Consider the following 18,975-nt stretch of genomic DNA (forward strand, 5'->3'; position numbering starts at 1 on the left):
TCTCTCTCTCTCTCTCTCTCTCTCTCTCTCTCTCTCTCTCTCTCCATATAGCCCACAGTCCCATCCCATGGGAGTATCTAATTATTCTCTGTGCCTGGCCAAGCTTCTCTTGCACTGAGGTGGTCTTCAATAGGCCCTTTAATGATTGCCAGTGCATGAAAACAGATATTATTTTTTCAGCCTATTTGGATCAATTGCTAACACAAGGCTTGACAAATTTGCTTTGAATCTAGGAGCTAGCTAAGCGCCGGTTCACATACACGCGACGCTACTTCCCGGGGCAACCTCCGAGATCGTGGTGCGAGCAGCGGGCCGCGACCTCGGAGCGGCTGCCACGGACTTCATAACATTGAAGTCTATGGCGGTCGCCCCAAAGAAGCTCCGGACCCTTTTTCTAAGTCAGGGCGACTTGTGTCGCTCCTATTAGAACGGGTCCACAGCTTCCCTATGGGAGGCGACCTGCGGTGACCAGGTCGCCTCACAGGTCGCCTTAGTGTGAACGGGGGCTTAAAGACAGTTGTGTTTTTTTATTTATTTTTTTTAAACTAGCAAGGCTTTGTTTTAGTTGACGGAAGTGGCAGATCTTGAATGTGCACATGGAGGTGACTGGAGCTGGACATGTTGCTGGGTGGGATTGCTCTCACTGGGTGGTTTCAGGGGATGTGTCCCTTTTGGGGCTCTCGGGTGTGAGGATTTAACACATGTGGTGGTTTGGGCTGGGTTTTTTGGTGTGTGTGCTGTGTGGGCTGGACTCTGTTCACCTGCCTGCTTGTCTCCAGTGTGGGGTTGACACATTTTCTTCAAGCCAAACCCAAACACTTTAGTGGCGCACAGCATTTTTTTTTTCTGAAGTATACATTATAGGATTTTAGAAGATCTGGGACACCTTTTGGGTGCCCCAGGGAGAGCAGTAATGCAGCATGCCGTAGTGAACAGTGGGTGTGGCTCCCAGCTCTGTGCCTTCTCCCTGAGAATGGTCCATATCCAGCTCTGCGCGCCCCCCGAGAATTTTGCATACAAAGCTCTGTGTCCCCTCTTCCCTCAGAATTATACATATCCAAAAAACTAAATTGGGGGAGATTCCCCCCCCCCAAGGAGAATGGGTACTAAATGTGACCATAAGATTATAACACTATAAAAATATATATTTTATTAGGAACTACACTATATTACAAAACAAATCGCAAAAAAGCTAAATTATCACCTCTACCCACCACTTAAAATTGACAACGTTGTCAGTTAAATATAAACAGAATCTGGACTCGGCCAGTACACAGGTCACTTATGCTTAATCGCCACTGACCACAACCCAAAGCTCACAAAGAGCATATAGGGATTGGACAAAAGTAACCAACATAATGTGAGTGCTGTTATATTAGAAAGCAAGAAGTGAATGCCTTCAGCAGCTCATAAAACCTGCAGACCTTGAGCAACCTCAAAATCGAATCTGAAATAACTAATAAGGAGCAGGGATGTTTGCGCCACTAGATTAGGAATCTACTACTTGACTCCAAAATGTTTTACTTCCTGACAAAGCCACGTGGGAGGGTGGCGTAACGGGTGGAGGCAGAGCCAGGTGGCGTGAGTGTCTATGTCTTATTGGCACTATTTGTGAGATACTGCTCAATCTACTTCATGCTTTATGCCCATTTTATACCTAACGTAAGTGCAATTCTGGAAGCTGGGCTGGTGCATTTTTGTGTTCACAAAATAACTATACTATATGGAGTTATCCCCTATGAGAAGGTTAAACCATTAAGAAGTATCTGTGTGGAGGAATATTACCTGGTATGTGAGATTATTACACATATGCAGTACTGACCCGTTTATGGGTCTATAATTAGGGTGAGTGTGCACTTTACCAGGTGGCGGAGCACTATACAATGGTGTAGTGGAGCACTGAGTGGATCCAACGATTATAAAACGTTTAAAACATTATTAGAAAACTTTTTCTTGGATTGCTGGGAGTTTTTCTTTTACTTTTTGGGACATTATTTTCAGTGTTTTATGCATTTTTTCACAGAATTATTTTCAACATTTGGCACTTGTTTATATTCTAATTCGGTAGGAATCACTATGGAATGAAGATTGATGACCGTTTTATTTAAATTTTTTAATTGTATTATTTGGGCAGCGCAATCACATATTTATTTATTTTGCTATGCAGATCGCCACACTGAAAAGTATAAAGGGCTTGAGATACACCTTGTTCTTAATAGTACCATGTAAACAAAGAAAATGTTCCTTCCTCACAAGGCACAAAAAAATTAATAAAAAAGGTAAATTCCTTGGTACATTGTGTGGGAACAGTCATTTTTTTAAACTTCGTATCAGACTGATTGCAACAAATGTTGTGACAATCCAAACACACGCTTGCCTAACAGCAAGTCCAGCAATGTATTTAGCCAAACTAGAGAGGGGTGTGCTGCGGTTCAAGCAAAGATTCCCACTTGTATTAAGTCTAGGATGTAAAACGCAGACAGATCAAACAATCCTTAACCAAGACGTTTTGGGGTGTCACATGAACAGACAGTACTATAGTTGCTATTTATTAAGGCGCATCCACACAGATCTATCCCAGGTCAGCTGGTCTGGTTTGTTAGGGAGGGGGGGGGGGTATAGACCCCAGTGAATAACATATGACAAGGGATGCAAACAGACTCTCTTATCCCTCGGTTCTGGCCCGATCAGACACGCTATACCTGTCCTCATTCCAAGCATAGGAAGATGTGGGTGTTACTGATTAACCGCAGGTGCTGTAAGTGCTGGATCAATCCATTCCAACTGTAGTAGTATGGATCATCATGTGTGCAGTGAAGCAATGCCAACAAAGACTCAGTTTATTAGACAGTACATAGCAAGTACCGTGACTGCAGGCTTCTTCAGGAAGGTGGTCCCCTCTTTTAATGTCATCTTATATGTTGACACAATATATATTTCTATATGATACATATCCAAACCTGTGCCCTGCCTCCTTCATATGGTACATGCTCAGCTCGGTGCCCCTCCTAGTCAATAGTGGTACATGCCCCCCTTCTCCCCTAGAATAGTACATACCCAACCCCCCCCCCCCCCACACACACACACACAGAATTGTACATGTACAGCCTGTGCCCCCTCCTCTTCAATATTTGTACATTCCTACCTCTGTACCCCATCCAGAATAGCACATACCCAATCTGTGCCTCCCTCCACCCCCATAGTAATACACACCCAGCTTTGCACACCTTCCTCTCCCAGAATGGCACATACTCAGCTCTGGAAAGCCTCCATACACCTCCATAGTGATACATAACTATCTCTGTTCCCCCATACAGCATTCCATTTCTCTGGAATGGTGTGTATCCAGTCCTGTCCCCCCCCCCCCCCATAGTGGTACATGGCCAGTACTGTGCCTCCTTCCTCTCTATAGTATTATATATCTAGCTGTCAATATTAAAATGTATGATCACGCTATCACACATTTTAATATTGATTTATTGCCGATGTGGTAACACATTTGGTAATTGCAGCAGCTGCACCCTGTCATTTTCTAATTTCTACCTATAATAGGTGGCAGTGCGCTGCTACCACATTTATACATCTATCTGTGTTCCCCCTCCTTCCCAGGAATGGTACATGTACAGCTCTGTGCCCCCCTCCTCCTCCATAATGGTATATACCTAGCACTGTGCTCCTCCTCCTCACCCAAAATGGTACATACCCAACTCTGTACCCAGGCTCCTGCAGGACATAATTTCATTATAAATCACACAGACAGGCGCCCCTACTCCTGCTAATCAGAGGTGAAGGATCACATGACTTTCTGCTTCCAAACCGCGTCCGGCATTGGTGTGGATTATAAGGATGAAGAGTCAGATTGGCTGATGCCGAGGGAGGAGGGAGTGTGGATGGGGCCTTTCTGCATAATGGTGGTGGATCTGCTGGGGTAGGGGACCGAGAGTGCGAGGTGTCGGTGTGTGAGAAAGAAAGGAGGAGCTTTGGCGAGCTGGAGTTTTTTTTTTTTTTTGGATGTTGGAACTGAGTTATTTGCCCAGAGCTTCATGTCTGGGTGGTGGGAGTGGCGTGACGACCTGGCACCTTGGGTTTGTTGAGCCCTTGGGTTAACCTGTGCATGTGTTAAGTTGCATTAAAATGCATTGGTGTTATCGGGATAAAAATACATTTACGGTCTATGATCGCTGACTTCGTTCTAAAAATACTACAAATTAGAAAAATCAGAAGAATTGCATGTTCCAGATACAAGTCAAATTTTGGAAACCAGAAGGTCACCATGACAGGCAAATTTACAGGAGAAGTACAGCCAAAGCTCGTTTGGCTGTGTTTTTCCTGTGGATCACAGAAGTGCAGTCCGTTCTGCACTCCTGTGACCTGTTTTCAGCAGACAGTGTGCTGAAGTCACACAGCCGGTCCAGACTCGGACAAGATTGCGACAACGAACTGGCACCCAACTCAGCCTCTCGTGAACTGCTTGCTCCTGCCCCCTCCACAGCCCAGTGCTCCAGTAAGCGTGGGGGGGGGGGGTGTAGCAGAGAGCTGCTGACTGACAGTAGCTTTCTGTTCTGGAGACTGAGTGATCAGCAGTCTTTGATCGCTCAGTTCTCCGTGTTAGAGCGGGCAGGGGACAGATAGAACATCGGACTAAAGGCCCGTACACACGTACCGATCGTCGTCATACAAACGTCGGCGGACGAAAGATCTGCAGATTGTACGCGTGTTAGTATGGTGCCTCCGACAGCTGTCTGCGCACAATCCGCGGACAAAAGTCTTTCTTGCAAACATGAAAATTTTTGTCTGCGGACACCAGAACGGACGATTGTTCGCCTGTCAGTACAGAATTCGGCCGACAGACCGCAGATTTGCAAGACTGGGCATGCTCAGAAAATTAAAAACACAGGGAAAGTTAACCATTACATGACATCACTTCTGCAGTCAGCTGAAGTCTGCAGACAAAATTCTTGTGCTGTCCTTGTGCTGTCTTTGCACTTTTCAACAGACACCGACATCCCGGGGAGAAAAGACGAACATTTGTATGCCGACGATCGGTACGTGTGTACGGGGCTTTATGCTGAATCCACCTAGGTGAGCATGAAAAAAAAAAAAAATCCCATACATCTCTTTTAAACTAAAATTTCAACAGGAGAGGTCAGTAGTGGAAGCCTCTATATTTATTTTATTAAAGGTTTTCACGTGCTTTAGTAAGTGAGCAGTGTGTGCGGCAAACTTTAAAAAAAAAATGTATAGCTTTATTTTATAAGCCTTTAAAGCAACAGTTCACTACAGTTTGGAAATGTTAAAACTTTTTATTTTATAGGTAATATACAATTTAACATAAAATCTGTGTTTGTCCATACTTCCCACTATAGTCTGCATTAATTTCCTTCCTTTTATGTCCAATGCCTGGTTCATCCTGCCTGTCCCCTATTTCCTTGATATTAACTGACCATGGCAAGCACAGGAACAGAAATGTACTTCTGTGGTTAGTTTGTGGTCAGTTTATGTCGTTAGGCTTAGTGTACGGAGATGTAGAATACCGTGCCGGTGTCTCCTATAGTCAGTTTACTTTCTTCCTTTCTCTGACAACGTCCTTTGTGTGATGAAATGAGTTGAGCAGAGCCTAGCTTGTGAAACCATTATGCCCACTGGCAGCATCACAGTGGTGCTTTGGTCTCATACACATTGTGAGTAACTGTTCGTCTAAAGTGGTATTACACAATTTGGCTAGTCCTTGTTCTTTCTCTGTGTTGGCTTTGAGTCGGCTGACCATGGATGTGACGTTTACTATTTTTTGTGCTGCAGATCTCTTTATAATATAGAGGTTAGATCTCTATTGAAAAGAAAATAAATCACCTGCCTTTTAAAATAATTAAAAACAGTTTGTTGATTAGCAGCCTGAAATGAAGACAGTTTTTTTGTTTTATCCAGCTGTCTTTACTCAGTGCAGCATATAACATCCAAGTGAAAGATAGAATGCCAACTTGTCAGGAAAAAAAAAAAAATCAAAAACAATCCCTACATGACACAGGGGAGCCGTAGCTACCGAAATGTCATGAAACTTGACCAGATAAAAAAAAAAAAAAAAAGCAAGTACATAGTTCAGATGTGTTTAATTTTACCCTAACAAGAGTTGAAGAATACTATAAAGGCATGCTTGAGGGTTGCTGAGAGCTTTGCAAATGTTTTTTTAAAGTTATTCTGTACATCCTGCTCTTATTTAAGCTGAAGCTCTTATGTACAAGGCATTATTGATAGAGTGTAGTTTTTAGGATGGCCGTACACATTACAATTTTATTTCAAATCCCTCTACAATCCTAGTAAAATTTACCAAAACTATGGAATATGAGGACAAACCAATACAACATGCCTTTCCAGTATATAGTGGTTGGTAGATGTTAAGCTCACCATACAATCTGATTGTACAATCTTCTTTAGATCTACCATCGCATGTAGTGCAAGTGCCTGCCAGATTGAATACGGGTTGATTAGATAGATTAGGTGCTACCTCCTATTATAAAGTTTGGTAAATCTAAACGCGATTGTAAAGTCAGATTATTTAGTGTATGGTTAGCTTTAAGCCTCATGCGCATTGAACTTTTAGCTCCTGTACATGACATCCTGATTTTTTTCATGTGGGCAGAAGGCACGTTGGCACCATCCTGCCTCTCTGCCAGCAGCCTCTATAACTCGATAAGGGGCTGGAAGATGATGTTGGTGGATAGGCTGGACTTAACCCAGGTGTTGGGGCAGTACCAGTTATAGCTCCCCCCTGCCTACACTGTCAGAAAGTGAACAATTAACCAATACAAGCAGTGACTGTATTACTCGACACAGATAAAAATGTCCAAATAGTCCATAAAAAAATGAACAAAAATTCTACTTAAAAAAAAAAAAAAAAAAAAAGAAAAATTTCCAAACAAATGAAACAGGACAGATATACAGAACAAGACGAAACAAAAACTGGAAATCAGAAAAACATTTGCATGATGCAAGAATTAAAAAATAAGGAAAAATGAAAAATAAAGAACATGAAAAGCAAAAGAATAATTCTAATGTTGCGGAAGGAACTATTTAAGTGTAACATCCCTGGGTTATGAATAAGCACAACAGTCTTGTGTGAAACGCGTCAACCATCTGTACCTGCTACCGTCTCGTGTGTGTGTCACTAAGCTATTTCAATAAATGGGCTTAGGCTTAGTGGGCAGCCATTTCTTTCTTTGTATCAATTGCAGAGACACTGATCTGTGTAAAAATTAACTTGTATGGAAAAAAAACGTACTGTTTTTAGCGCTTCAGGACCTGTTTTTGCAATGCCCTTTTGGGGTTGGGTTGAGGTCAAGGGATAGGTTTACAGGTTGGACTTGTGTAATATCCCAGCACTCTAGGGGTTTAGACGTGATTGAGTGATTTACATAGTATAATATGTAAGATGTGAGGTCGATTTGTGCCATAATACAGTACATTGTTTGTGTCGTGATGACCAGTGTCAGTGCTGAGAATGTATAAGAAATTTACTCCTGTTCCTATTTTGTTGTAAATTCTTGATGATGAAATGTAATGCTGATATTCCTGTGGCAAAAAAAACTCAAACCTAACCTTTCCATTTTTCACATGCTGCAATTTGTGTCCTATTTACGAATATATATTGCGCTTAACACGTAATTCAGTTTGTAAGTTCTTATGCCTGCTTCTTTATTTCTGCTGTATTCCCTGTTTCTCAGAATAAGAAGTTGCTTCATTTAGAACCTGACGGTTTCTAAGGAGAAAGTTCTAGTGTGAAGGGCTATATTTATTGCTTCTCAGCTATAAGTCTTAGTAATACCATTAGCAAGTTGGAAAATCAGTATGGACGTCCTTTTACAAGTCTTGTCCTATTTGTTTCTAGGAATAATTGGACATGTCGCTGGAAAAGATTATTCGAGATACCCTATCAAGCTTTATACAGTCCCATATTCCAGATGCTGATCTCGGGTATGTTCAGTCTGATTGACATCTTTTTGATGCAAATGTTTACTTTTTCGTCAAACCAATTTATACTGTAGTATGTATGTATGCTGGTATTCTGGACTCTCAGGAAAATGCTAGTTTTCTGGTTTTATTGCTTTCTGTGTCAGTGGTCTAGAACAAGTATGCAAATTGGAGGTTCAGACTACATTCGGCTGCAGGTTTGCTCCAAATCATTGACCCAAAATGCATTGAAGCTTGGCACAGCCATCCAATTAGGATTTTTAGAGGAAGATCAGTAATATCCTCTATTGTGTTCCTCTCATCAAAACTGTACATATAGCACCGCTTGCTTACACAGGCACTTAAAGGCACTTTGCACACTGATGGGGAGCATTGGAGAAGAGCAGACATGAGGTTTGCACTTGTAGTTAGTGTATCTATGGTCAAAATGGCAAATCCCATTTATTTCAACACTAAATTTCAGTTATTTCTGGCATCTATTAATCTGAGTGATCTTGAAGTTTGAAAACTTTCTTTATAGTACATCACGGGACAAGGAGCCAGCTATAACTCATAACTATCTGGGTTATGGGCCACCTACAGGTTTCTGGACGCTGGTAAACAAGACAGGAAATCCTCCCTATATAAACCCCTCCCATACAGGAAGTACCTCAGAAGGTAATGAAACTGCACACATGCTGCCATGTGCTCAGATGATTTCAGATTGGGTTCAAGAGCTTGGTATCAGCCGGATCTGTTCCTATGGCTATTGCTCTTAAAGGGATGTTACTTGGACCCCACTTTGATGGAAGAAGTCTGGACACAGGAACAGCTTGTAATGCAATCATGTGCTGCTATACTAGGGCAGTAGACCCTAAAAGGGTATCGGGTGCTTGACGTTTCTTAGAGGTATTACCTACAGTGATTAGTGTAGGCTGGATCCTGATCTTATGAACGGATCCTGCTGTGGGATTGGGGGTGCCCAGGCAACCTACTAATACGCATGTACTAGGGATGCACCTTTTCTTATTGGGTTCGTGGCTGTCCCCTCTGAGCCTCGTGGCTGGGTCTCTTTTTAAGAGATGAGCTGTTGGATGCTGCCTGTGTACTTGTCCTACTAGACGTCAGAGAGGTGAGGAACCATTGTGGTGGCCATGTTTTTGGTTTGAACACTGATCCAATAATTATTACTATTCTCATTCAGGATTTATATAGTGCCAAGTGTTTTCGCAATGCTTTACATGAGGCCACATAGAACAGTTACAATACAACTCAATACAGGAGGAATAATGCAGCAGGAAACCTGGTTTGGCAAATGGCAGCATCCTGCAACAGTGCAGGATACCCAGGGCATACGACAACATCTCTCCAGGATACCCGCCAGTGGCAGGAGGATCAGAAATGGTGGCATTTTCCTCCCCCTTTCCTTTGGGACATGGGAAGACGTAGTGAGGTTTCCTCTTCTGTGGACTCTGTGCATCATAGTACAAAGGATTGGTCATCCACTTGAGCAAGCTTAGAAAATAAGTTCACTGGAATGATTGCCTCTGTGGAGCAAGGTGGTAGAAAGTGGGCACATTTGCTTTCTCCTGTCCTCTCTTCTTGGTTAAAGGAGAAATGGGTGGACAGTGAGGAAGAAGCAGATGATGCAGGACCTAGGGTGTGCTCAGGCCCAAAAGGTTTAGTAAATTCACTGTCCAAAATGATCAGCACTGATTTGAAACTGCCACTTCCTGGTTGTGCATTTTATGAAAATTCTACCCTCGGGTGCATGCAGCATGCACCTGGCCTTAGGTGTTCAGGTGCCCTGTGTAAACTAATCCTGTGGTGCCGCCCCCCCCCCCCTCCCATCCTCACCTCTCGCCCCCCTAAAACATGGCTGTATCTATTGAAAAACTATTAAAGAGTATAATTGCTGATAATTGACTGCAAGTGGGTGCAGCAGCAAAATAAAAACAAGAAAAAATCGGCGCAAAAATAAAGTATTTACCCTAAAATTATATATAAATATATCACCCAAATCTGTTTCTGTTGTAAAAAGTGCACAGTGCAAAATTATTAATGAAATCTGCATGGCTCCTACAGTATACATATCATATACATATCATATACCACTACTAAATAAATAACAAATATTCATAACCTCTACTAAATAAATAAAAAATATTCATAACCTCTACAATGTGCAAAAAATGAATCAACATAGCGTGATTCCATAAAATACATAGGCTTTTATTTTAGTCTGGTGAGTCAGTTTGGGGTGATTGGCGGAAACAGCACATAGGGTACTTTTTTGGCGCACACCTTCCGTTGAAGATTTGTCACCATAAATATTTGCACTTTTTTGCACATTTTCCTGCACCTTTTTTGCACTTCATTGGACTTTTCTTGGAACTTTATGTTCACTAATAACTTGGCCCCCCTAACATTAGAGCCCCCCCCCCTTTCCTCAGAGAGCCCACCCTTACATCAGAGACCACCACAGGGCCCCCTCTTACATCAGAAACCCCCCCACAGAGCCCCCCCCTTACATCAGAGACCCCCCACAGAGCCCCCCTTTACATCAGAGCCCCCCTTACATCAGAGACACTCACAGAGCCCCCCCTTACATCAGAGACCCCCCACAGGGCTCCTCTTACATCAGAGACCCCCCACAGGGCTCCCCTTACATCAGAGAGCCCCCCTTACATCATAGACCCCTCACAGAGCCCCCCTTACACCAGAGACCCCCCACAGAGCCACCCTTACATCAGAGACCCCCCGCAGGGCCCCCCTTACATTTGTTACATACTGGGGCAGGAAAGGGGGTAAGCTTACTTACCCCAGGATGAAGGCTCAGGCAGTCTGCAGCTTTTCTTCTGTGTTAAACTTCCCGTCCACACATCCCCGGAGAGTGCGGGCAGGGCAGAACCAGGAGGAGAGGGGTGGGAGGAGGAGGAGCTGATGATCTCTCTTTCTCTCTCCCGTCCCTGAGGCTGAGCAGTGTGTGAGATACACAGCTCAGCCCTGCAGTCTGGACTCGGAATGGAAACGCAGGTAAAGCCGCACATCGGGAGGTAAGTGGTGGCCGCGGCCTGTGTTTGCCCTGTTAAGGCCGCGGTCGCCGCTTGCCTCCCGATGTGTAGCCTGATCATCTGCGAGCTGTGATGGCCCCAAAGGCCGGCCCTGTGTCCATGGCAGCCACCATAAAGTTTCCAGTCATTCCTTTTTACATCATCCTCTAGAGGGAGTGATATGTGGAAGGGTCTCACTCTGAGAAGATGTTTCCTCCTCTAAAGAGGATTGCTCAGCTTATATCCTATGGAGGAAATATTCATGAAGAGGTGGGTGACATTTCAGTCTTAAGGTTCCAACTGATTTAACATTTGGAAATATAGATAATGCATCCTTTTGCTTTATTTGGGTCTGCTACGCAGCCGGCAGTATTAGCCATTGGTGTCTACCAAAGTCTTAAGGGTAGGATGAAGCGGCTAATAAAAGTTGGACACCACTGACTTTGAGGCTGACCTGGGTGAAGGTTTAGCAGATTCCCTCTGGCTTCCTGTCTTACTGTGGATGCTTTAAAGGATTCCATTCAGCAATTTTTTGCGCTTAGAGCTGTGCCCAACCACATTCGTACAATTTTTTGACTAAAATGCTGGATGCTAGGTCTCCCTCGCTATGGAGGGGCACTCTGTGTGAGTGGAAGAATGTTTGCAAGCATTTGTAGAACCATTGATATGGCTATTACTTGATGTATGGGTACCTTATACAATTGCTCACGGTTGCAAGTTGAATTTCCAGGAATTCCTTTCCACATTTTCAGGCTTTTAAGCGTTTTTATGGATCCACACTGTTGCTGCTGCGGGCTCTCCATCACCTTTGGTGAAGTGATTATGCCAGTTCTAAAGAAGGTTTTTCCCTAAAACGTCTTTCAGGACAGCACCTTAGAGAGATGGCTCCTCCCTCTCCTCATCAGGAAACACCCCATCCACCAGATTTTAAAAGGAGGCTTCTCCCACCATTCATCAGTTTTTGTGTTTCCTCCGGCCGAGGAACACCTCTGTGGGGAGCTGGGCTCTTAAGGTGCTATCCTGAGAGACCGGGCTTCCTACGTCCACCTACCCTTTTTTGGAGACGATTGCTTCTCCCATTCACGCGACCGACTGCAGTGCATGGGCTCCTTCTTCCTCTTCAGTGCTCTAGGCTGAGTCAAGACCCCGCAGAGCACAGCCCTGGGAAGGCATCTTGGAGGAGCGGAACGTTTTTTTCTTAGGTCCGCCGCCTTTTTTTTTTTTTTTTCAAATTTGCCGCCATTTCTCCGGATCGAGTGACGCTCGTCCGGACCGGAAGTGAGGTTCCGGAAAGGGCAGCGTTCTGCAGGGGGCGTATGGCGTCATTTCCGCCGGACGCAGAGGAAGAAGGGAGGAGCAAGCTGGTGCCTTATTCCGGATCCGGTCCAGTGCAGGTGCGCTTTGGTCTCCGGAACCGGTACCGAAGCCACGGGTGATACCGCTGCCAAGCGATGGAAGCTTCTTCAGCGAGTGGGACAGGCACAGGCACCAGTAAGGCCCAGGTAAGGGGTATCTTTATATGGCCTATCTTACTGTGGGGTCTCTCTCCATCCCTTTTATCTTCCCCCCGGTGGCTGGGGGCCTGTCAGGGCACATGGGACTTCCCTTAAATGTCTTTCTGTGCACCTTTGGTGGCCCTGAGAATCAGGCTGACTTTTAAGAAGCATGTGTATGTTTTCCCATTCATGTCTTCCAGGCTAAAAGCTCTGAAACTGTTTTCAAGAGAAAGTGTCCTTCATGCAAAGCAAAGTTGTCGGAAAGTTGGAAAAAGACACTTTGCCAGGGATGTATTGATGCACTAGTAAAGGAAGAAGCATCTACAGTTTGTGGCGATTTAGTCGCATCTGTGAGGAAGGAATTGGATGCTACCATCCAATCTTTTCGGTCATCCCTACAGGACCCTGCCCTGAGTCAGCCATCAGCCTCACTGTCCTCTCAGGGTTCACAATTGCTTCCTTCGGTGGGGACAGAAGGGGTTCCTTCCACCCAAGGAGATAATTCCCCCTCACATTCCAAGGAGGATTCAGAGGAAGAAGAGGAGGGAGGGGCACAAAGCAGGCCCACTAAATACAAACTATCCTTAGAGCAAGTGGATGGTCTCCTGAGGGCAGTTTACATCACCCTGGGTCTAGAGGAGGAAAAGAAGGAACTGTCCCTACATGACAAAATGTATGCAGGCTTGGAAGAGCCTAAGGGCCGTATCTTCCCAGTGCATCAGACCATCTCAGATGCAATTAAACATGAGTGGACTGATCCGGAAAAGAAAACCTTCTTCCCTAAAGCCTTTAAAAGGCGATTTCCTTTTGATGAGGACCCAGGAGCTCCCTGGAATAAGATGCCAAAGATTGATGCAGCCTTCTCCCAGGTTTCTAGGTCAACAGACCTAGCATTTGAAGACATGGGAATACTGAGGGATCCCATGGATAAGAAGATGGACCAGCAACTTAAGAGATCCTGGCAATCCATCATGGGGAGTCTGAAACCTGCCATGGCAGTAACCTGTGTGTCCAGGAATTTGGAATACTGGCTTAGCCAGCTAAAAGCACACATCACAGCAGACTCACCTAAACAGGAAATTTTGGATTCCTTTTCCACGCTCTCCACGGCCATAGCCTTCATTGCTGACGCTTCAGCAGAGTCAGTGAAGATGACAGCAAGATCTGCAGCTTTATCCAACTCAGCCAGAAGGGCTCTTTGGTTAAAGACATGGCCTGGAGATACAGCTTCTAAAAATAAGCTGTGTGGACTTCCTTTTCAAGGGGATCTACTATTCGGGCCTGGGCTAGACTCTGTTCTAGATAGAACAGCAGACAAAAAGAAGTCTTTTTCCTGTGAAGAAGAAACAGGCAGCAAAGAAGCTTTTTCGACCTCAAAAAGCTCAGCAAAATAGCAGACCCCAGGAGAAGAGAAGAAACTGGTCGACACAAAAACCCAAAGGGAAAGGAGGTGTTCTCTTCCATCCTCCTGTGTCAACCAACAAAACACAATGACAAGACATTGCCGGTGGGAGGAAGATTGAGGGAATTCCTCCCCTATTGGGCAGCCATAACAGAAAATCAATACATTCTGGGTATGCTGTCCCAAGGCTACAACATAGAGTTTTCAGAGACGCCACCCGAAAGGTTCTTTGTCACAAACCTCCCAAGAGATGCAGAAAAAGCCCTGGCTATGATGGACCTGTTAAAGGACCTGAGGCGACAGGGAGTTGTCTGTCCAGTTCCAGTGGAGGAACAACATCAGGGATTTTATTCCCACATATTTTTGATAAAGAAACCATCGGGGGATTTTCGTCTTATACTGAATCTGAAACCATTAAACAGGTCAGTTCTGTACAAAAAGTTTCGAATGGACTCAATTCTTACAGTCAGAACCCTGTTAACAAAAGGATGCTTCATGGCATCAATCGACTTAAGGGATGCTTACCTACATATCCCTATTGCCCCTCACTCACAGAGATTCCTAAGGTTGGCAGTAAATCTGGGAAAGGAAATGCTCCATATCCAATTCAAAGCACTCCCTTTCGGGCTATCATCCTCCCCTCGTATTTTTACGAAGGTAATGGCAGAGTGTCTAGCTCCCCTCCGCCTTCAGGGAATCTCTGTGGTGCCTTACCTGGACGACCTGCTTTTCTTTGCCCCGTCAAAGGAAAAACTTCAAGAGGACCTGCACAAGGCAAGAGGTCATCTAGAAGCCCTGGGATGGATAGTGAACATCAAGAAATCGAATCTCACACCGGCTCAGCGGGTTCAGTTCCTAGGGTTTCAGTTATGCTCTGTGGAACAAAGAATCTTCCTACCAGAAGACAAACAGGTCAAAATACAGAATTTGGTAGCAAGGCTACAAACAAATCAGTGGTGGTCGATCAGAGAGATCATGTCAGTCCTTGGAAACCTGACTGCGTCAATTCCAGCTGTCCAATGGGCAAGGCTGCATTTTCGACCACTCCAATATTTCCTCCTCAGAATCTGGGATCACAATCCAGAGACTTTGGACTTAAAGGTAAAAATCCCCACCAAGGTCAAGAGGTCCCTTTGGTGGTGGAGAAATCGGATAACCTTGTCTCAGGGTTTGGCCTGGTCCTTCCCGGCAGACCAGAGGTTAACAACGGATGCCAGCAGGTGGGGGTGGGGAGCCCACTGGAACCAAAACCTGGCACAGGGGGTTTGGTCTCAGACCGAGACAAGAAAATCCTCAAATTGGAAGGAATTAAAGGCAGTCGGCCTAGCCCTAACTGCCTTCTCTCAAAATCTTCAGGGGACTCATGTTCAAGTCCTTTCAGACAACGCCACTACAGTGGCATATCTAAACAAGCAAGGGGGCACAAGAAGCAAAACCCTACAGCTTTTGGCAACGGAAATTCTGCAATGGGCGGAAAGGCAGTTACTTTCCTTGTCAGCAATCCACCTAAAAGGTACACTAAACAGTGTGGCGGATTATTTAAGCAGGCAGAAGATCCGAGAAGCAGAATGGAGCTTGAACCCAGAAGTCTTCATGTTGATAACCAAGACTTGGGGAAAGCCAGAGGTGGATCTGTTTGCAACGAAAGAAAATGCAAAACTTCCACTTTACTTCTCACTCCACAGAAACGACAACTCTCTGGGAGTAGATTCCCTGGCACATCCCTGGAGGTTCAGGTTGGGGTATGCCTTCCCCCCCCTTCCAGCTCATTCCGTTGGTATTGAGAAAAATCCAAATGGAAAGAGCCTCAGTGATCCTGATCACACCTTATTGGCCCAAAAGGGTTTGGTTTTCGACTGTCCTTCAACTATCAGTCAAACCTGCTTTTCAGCTCCCTCTTCGTCAAGACCTACTGCTTCAAGGTCCAGTCTATCATCCAGAAGTGGAAAAGCTAAAGCTCACCGCCTGGTATCTGAGGAGCAACTGCTGAAAAGGAAAGGATTTTCAGACGCATTAATTGCTACTCTACTTTCCAGTAGGAAAAAAGTCACAAGGAATATATATGCAAAAGTTTGGAAGACATATAATACCTGGTGTGAATCGAAAGATCAAAAATTGAACAGTATTACTTCAATTTTGGAGTTCCTACAGGAGGGCGCAGGAAAAGGTTTGGCAGTAAGTACCCTCAAGGTACAAGTTACAGCCCTGGGGGTATTCTTGGAAAGGCCCATTTCTTCAGAATCTTTAATCATCAGATTCTTCAGGGCCCTTACCCGCTCCAGACCAGTGCCTGTCAGAAGCTTCCCCAAATGGGACTTGTCGGTGGTCCTTCAGGCCTTCACAAAGGAACCTTTTGAACCACTAGAAACGGTTACACTAAAAAACCTTACCCTCAAGACGGTCTTCTTGGTGGCAATAACATCAGCAAGAAGAATCAGTGAATTACACGCTTTATCAGCTATCGAACCTTTCTTGTCCATATATCCAGACAGGATAATTCTCAAGACGGATCCAGGGTTTCTCCCAAAAGTAGCTTCAACGAGAAACCGCTCACAAGAAATTGTGTTACCTACCTTCTGCCCTAATCCATCAGGAGATAAGGAAGAAAGCTTTCACTACCTAGATGTAAGAAGGGTTCTTATACACTACTTGGAGGTTACTAAAGAGTTTAGATCATCAAACTCTCTTTTTGTTCTTTTCTCTGGCAACAAAAAAGGTCGCCAGGCATCAAAAGGATCAATAGCCAGATGGCTCAGATCCGCTATTTCAGAGGCTTATTCCCAAATGAAATTGTCTCCCCCACAGGGGATCAGAGCTCACTCTACTAGAGCGTTAGCCACTACATGGGCAGAGAAAGCTGGTGCCACTCCAGATCAGATCTGCAAAGCGGCTACGTGGTCAAGCTACTTTACATTTGCAAGACACTATAGGTTGGACCTTTTGGCAGCTGAAGATCAGGCTTTTGGCAGAAAGGTCCTGCAAGCTGTGGTCCCTCCCTAAATTGAGTAAGTCTCGATAATCCTCTCTAAGGTGCTGTCCTGAAAGACGTTTTAGGGAAAATTCAAGTTAGACTTACCGGTAACTTGTTTTCCAATAGTCTTTCAGGACAGCAGGAGGATCCCGCCCTATTGTATAAAATGTATTGCTGTGATTAACCATATCTGTTTATGTGTTCCAGCATGGGCCGGAGGTACTCTTCTACAAACTGATGAATGGTGGGAGAAGCCTCCTTTTAAAATCTGGTGGATGGGGTGTTTCCTGATGAGGAGAGGGAGGAGCCATCTCTCTAAGGTGCTGTCCTGAAAGACTATTGGAAAACAAGTTACCGGTAAGTCTAACTTGAATTTTCTCAAACCTTATTACGTTTCCAAAGCTGAATGATAAGGTTCATTCGATAATGGATCTTAAGTTTCTCAACCGTTTTCTCCACAGGCAAGAATGTCAAATGAAGTAAGTGGTGTGCTGTAGTGGCAATTCTCCAGCCAGAAATGTTTGTTTTTTTGGCATAAGGGACATACTTTAAGGCTACTACCTACATGTCTTGATTTTCTTGTTTCCTCACCAGAGGTTCTTTTGTTTGAAGTGAAAGATGGTCGTTTGTAGTCTTGGCCCCGACCCACCTGCCTGTGTTTTCCCCGGCTCAGGCGGTGCCCTTAGCAGCTTGGTGTGTGCGTTTACTATCAATATAGAATTAGGATTTTGACCACAGCCACATCTTTTAACTTTTAGACTAGGTAAATACAACACGCATTACGAATTAAATAAGTGTGAAAGAAGGCGGTTGTCACTATTTTAACTGTTTAAAGGGGATCTGTCACATAGTTAAACTCCTGTCTCAAAAGCTTCTGGTTGAAGCAGCCGTATTCAAAAGCACAAACACATATCACATTTTTCAAAGAGAAAAAGGCAGCCTCGAAATGTTCGTTCAGTAGATGGTTCCAGGGATCAGCTTTTGTTTCTGTGCAGGATTAATTACTTTTTTCTCATCTCCACAGTTCCATGGATGAAGTCTTCTTCTCATATGTAACCGGGGTGTTAGAAGAGCTGGGATCACAAGAGTCCTCAGAAGATGATTTTGAGATGGAAACATTTATAGAAATGTTGGAGGGCTACATTCCTGGTTTTGCAGAAATTGGGAGGTGTGTAGCAGCACTTTCTATGTTTCTTACACTGTATCTAAAGCTGAAGAAAGGAACATTTTTGGGGGGTTCTGTAGGGAAGGGCTGAATACTCTGGCAGGTTTCATTGTTGTATGTGTCCTGGAGACCTCTAAAAGGGAATATGGAAATGTTGAATTAGGGACATTTGTTACAGTGACACTTGTCTTAAGAGGGGCTTTCCCTAATTTCAGAGAGATTTCTGCTTACATCTTGTGTTTACGAGACAGAAAGTGAAGTAAATCCACAATGGGACATAGATGGCACACAAATCCTGAGAGGGGTTTTAATCCTCCCAGGCCCAGCTGTTTTAAAAAATATAAGAAAGTCTCTAACCATATTAACACTCGGTGCTAGAGAGCTGCTTTCGGAGCAGTCATTTGATGCCATTTATCTGTACTGTTCTCGTATTCTGTATTTGGCCACTTGTGCCATTTTGCACTCTGAACACTGACTATGGAAGATTACATTTATTAGATGTAATCTAGTTTTAAACTATATTATATTATTTATTTATTTATTTTTTTATATATATATATATATATATATATATATATATATATATAATAAGGGTGTCCGTTTCGTCTCAATTTTTAAACATTTTATTTGCCATGAAAGAGGTTTGCAAGTCTAATCTGCTAGAAAGGGCATATCATGTATTTTATTTTCTAGTCCATTGTCTATTTGCAGTTTATCATGTTTAGCCTGAAATATTTTGCAGGCAATTCTTCCAGTCAATTTGATGAGCAGTAGAATGTTCAGTTTCATTCTCTGCTGAACATTAATTAATTCAGTCAACCAACTATTCTTAGATATTGCTGTGTTGCCTGTGGGATAGATACTCTTTGGAAGTTTTTCTAGCTGCCTGATTGTGCTCTTAGCCCCCTTTTCACATGGGGCGGATGTGTTTTGATGGACTCCGC

The 18,975-nt window shown here is 44.0% G+C and overlaps 1 protein-coding gene across 1 annotated transcript in view; it reads left to right on the forward strand.

The window, feature by feature from the left end:
• The first annotated feature begins 7,881 nt into the window (after positions 1-7,881).
• CUEDC2 (CUE domain containing 2) overlaps positions 7,882-18,975 on the forward strand; it is a 46,158-nt gene continuing 35,064 nt past the window's right edge. Inside the window, exons 1-2 of the mRNA XM_082268495.1 lie at positions 7,882-7,968; positions 17,891-18,034. Of these exons, the coding sequence (XP_082124621.1) occupies positions 7,895-7,968; positions 17,891-18,034 (218 nt within the window). The 5' untranslated portion in view covers positions 7,882-7,894. The remainder of the gene's footprint in view (positions 7,969-17,890; positions 18,035-18,975) is intronic.

This window comes from Pelophylax lessonae (genome assembly GCF_965119305.1).
Source record: "Pelophylax lessonae genome assembly, chromosome: 9".
Lineage (NCBI taxonomy): Eukaryota > Metazoa > Chordata > Amphibia > Anura > Ranidae > Pelophylax > Pelophylax lessonae.